Source organism: Egretta garzetta, unplaced genomic scaffold (genome assembly GCF_000687185.1).
Source record: "Egretta garzetta isolate BGI_Z169 unplaced genomic scaffold, ASM68718v1 scaffold72, whole genome shotgun sequence".
Taxonomy (NCBI): domain Eukaryota; kingdom Metazoa; phylum Chordata; class Aves; order Pelecaniformes; family Ardeidae; genus Egretta; species Egretta garzetta.
The window spans coordinates 798,066-800,037 of NW_009259032.1; the positions used below are offsets into that span (position 1 = coordinate 798,066).

General features: G+C 47.3%; 1 protein-coding gene across 1 annotated transcript in view; it reads left to right on the top strand.

The window, feature by feature from the left end:
* The first annotated feature begins 195 nt into the window (after positions 1-195).
* The window catches only part of LOC104122601 (histone H2A.Z), a 4,673-nt gene continuing 2,896 nt past the window's right edge, over positions 196-1,972 (top strand). Inside the window, exon 1 of the mRNA XM_009634755.2 lies at positions 196-231. Coding sequence (XP_009633050.1) covers positions 196-231 — 36 coding nt within the window. The remainder of the gene's footprint in view (positions 232-1,972) is intronic.

Here is a 1,972-nt window from a genome sequence, read left to right on the forward strand (position 1 = left end):
GGGTTCAGGTTGTGCTTGTTGGAGAGGTTTGTTAGCTAGTGAGGGTGATCTGAGGCTAGTTTCACGTACTCTACCTGACATGTCCCTAACCTGATCTGTTTTGTAAATATACACCCTTGCGTTAGCTTAACCTTCAGTGCTAGGCTGCCTTGCCTGCATAATCCCAGCCATAAGGTGCCCTGGGCAGCTGAAAGCATGCAGCCAAAACGAGCCATCAGGGAAGCTCACGTGGTAAGTGGGGAGCGTCTGTAGCAGGGATTTCTCCATCTGGTAGGAGGCCTTTTTGTTCCACTTCCTAGCATTTCCGTGGACAGAAACCAGGGAGAAAAATCCATTTTTCCCTTCCTATATCTTGAATGCTTTTCCCAGAGCATCTTATGGCCTGCAACTTGGCTTCTCTTCACTGTAAGGAAAAGGGCACATGGATCCTTGCTGTAGGCACTTTGGACAGGAATAATTTTTAAAATAGCAAGTTGAACGAAGTCTTAACTTCTGCAGGCTTCTGTAAAATCTTGAGGTTTGTTTTTAAACTTTAAAAAAAAACCAAAACAAACCCTCTTACCTTCTTGCTTGCTGAAGGAGAGCATAAACAACTAATGCTTCAAATAGACAGAGGCACCAGACAGTTACATAAAAACACACCGCCAGATTCCTGCACGTAGGAGTGTCTGCTCTCAATTCGGTCCTGCCTCTCTGCAGGACTGGAAGTAGGTCTCCCCTCCCTGAAGCGGGAGCAGCTAGCACAAAATGCCCGAAACGAAACTGGGGTGTTGAAGGCATTGGCCATGTGGCCTTAGGCTGTCCGGAGGCTCCAGCAAAGGGCCCTTTGTAACCAGGGGACCAAATATTCGGGGTCAGCTGTAGGAGCAGAAGAGCAACAAAGTTTTAAATCTTTGCTGTTTCAGTAAACAGCTGAAAAAACCTTGAAGAGGAGCTCTAGGGATCAGCACGTACCCTCCTATCTTAGAGCTCTGAATATTTTGCCTGTTGTTGACCCGAAGGAAGTGGAGAAGGTCTACTAAAGTCTACTATGTTAAGGTCTACTAAAGTGGTGGTTTTGTGATTAGATTGGTAAAGCACATGACAGATCAAGCTAGCCTTCCCTCGAAAGAGCTGTTCAGCCACTGAAGGGCCCAGGCTTCTCCCTGAGCTTGTTGCATACTCGCAGATGACTCGGGTGTCTCTGAGGTAACCAAGAGCTATGGTGTTCTGGAATAGCACCATAAATTGCTACTTTTTTGCAGTTGAAAGAGGTAGATTAGCTGAGAACATCTCCAACTGAGCTCTGAGGTTAAATGGCTAGCCTGCTTTTTTTTTTTTTTTCTGAAGTAGGAATAACAGTGCTGTACTGAAAATGGCACCAAAAAAAACCCCCAAAACAATGGGCTAAGGCTTTATTTCAGGGAAATACAGGCAGGCATTTGAAGTGCCCAAGCTGAGGACATCTGTGCTGTACTAATTAAACATTACACTCAGAGTCAAATTCATGATTAACAGTTTTTAACCATAGTTTGGGAAATATCCAGTGAGAGAAATGGATCTGAGGCAGGGTTGCCCTCGGTAATCACACATCTCTTGCATAAGACAGAGGTAAAAATAAAAACCAGTGCATGTGTGCGGAGTTGTCGGCCGTGTTGGCACTTCCCTGCCCCCAGCGTGATGAAGAGTAGATGAGCCTTCTTCATCCTTGTTCACATGGGCACTGGGCGACCTCGTGTCTTCGCTAATGCAGCGTAATAGCCCCTCATCCGAGTCCGGGACGTAATCTCCTTCAGGCTGCTTCCGAGGTGCTCTGTACGCTAAGGCAACTAACTTTATTGGAGAAGGCTTCAACCGGCAGCGCGGCGGATCCAAAGCAACTGGAGGAAAAGAGAGGCAGAGCTGGGCTCAGCGCGGGAACGGGACCTGGCGATAAATAACCCTTAATAAATGCGCTGGGGCGCCCGCTGACCCGCGGTAACCACCTCTCGCA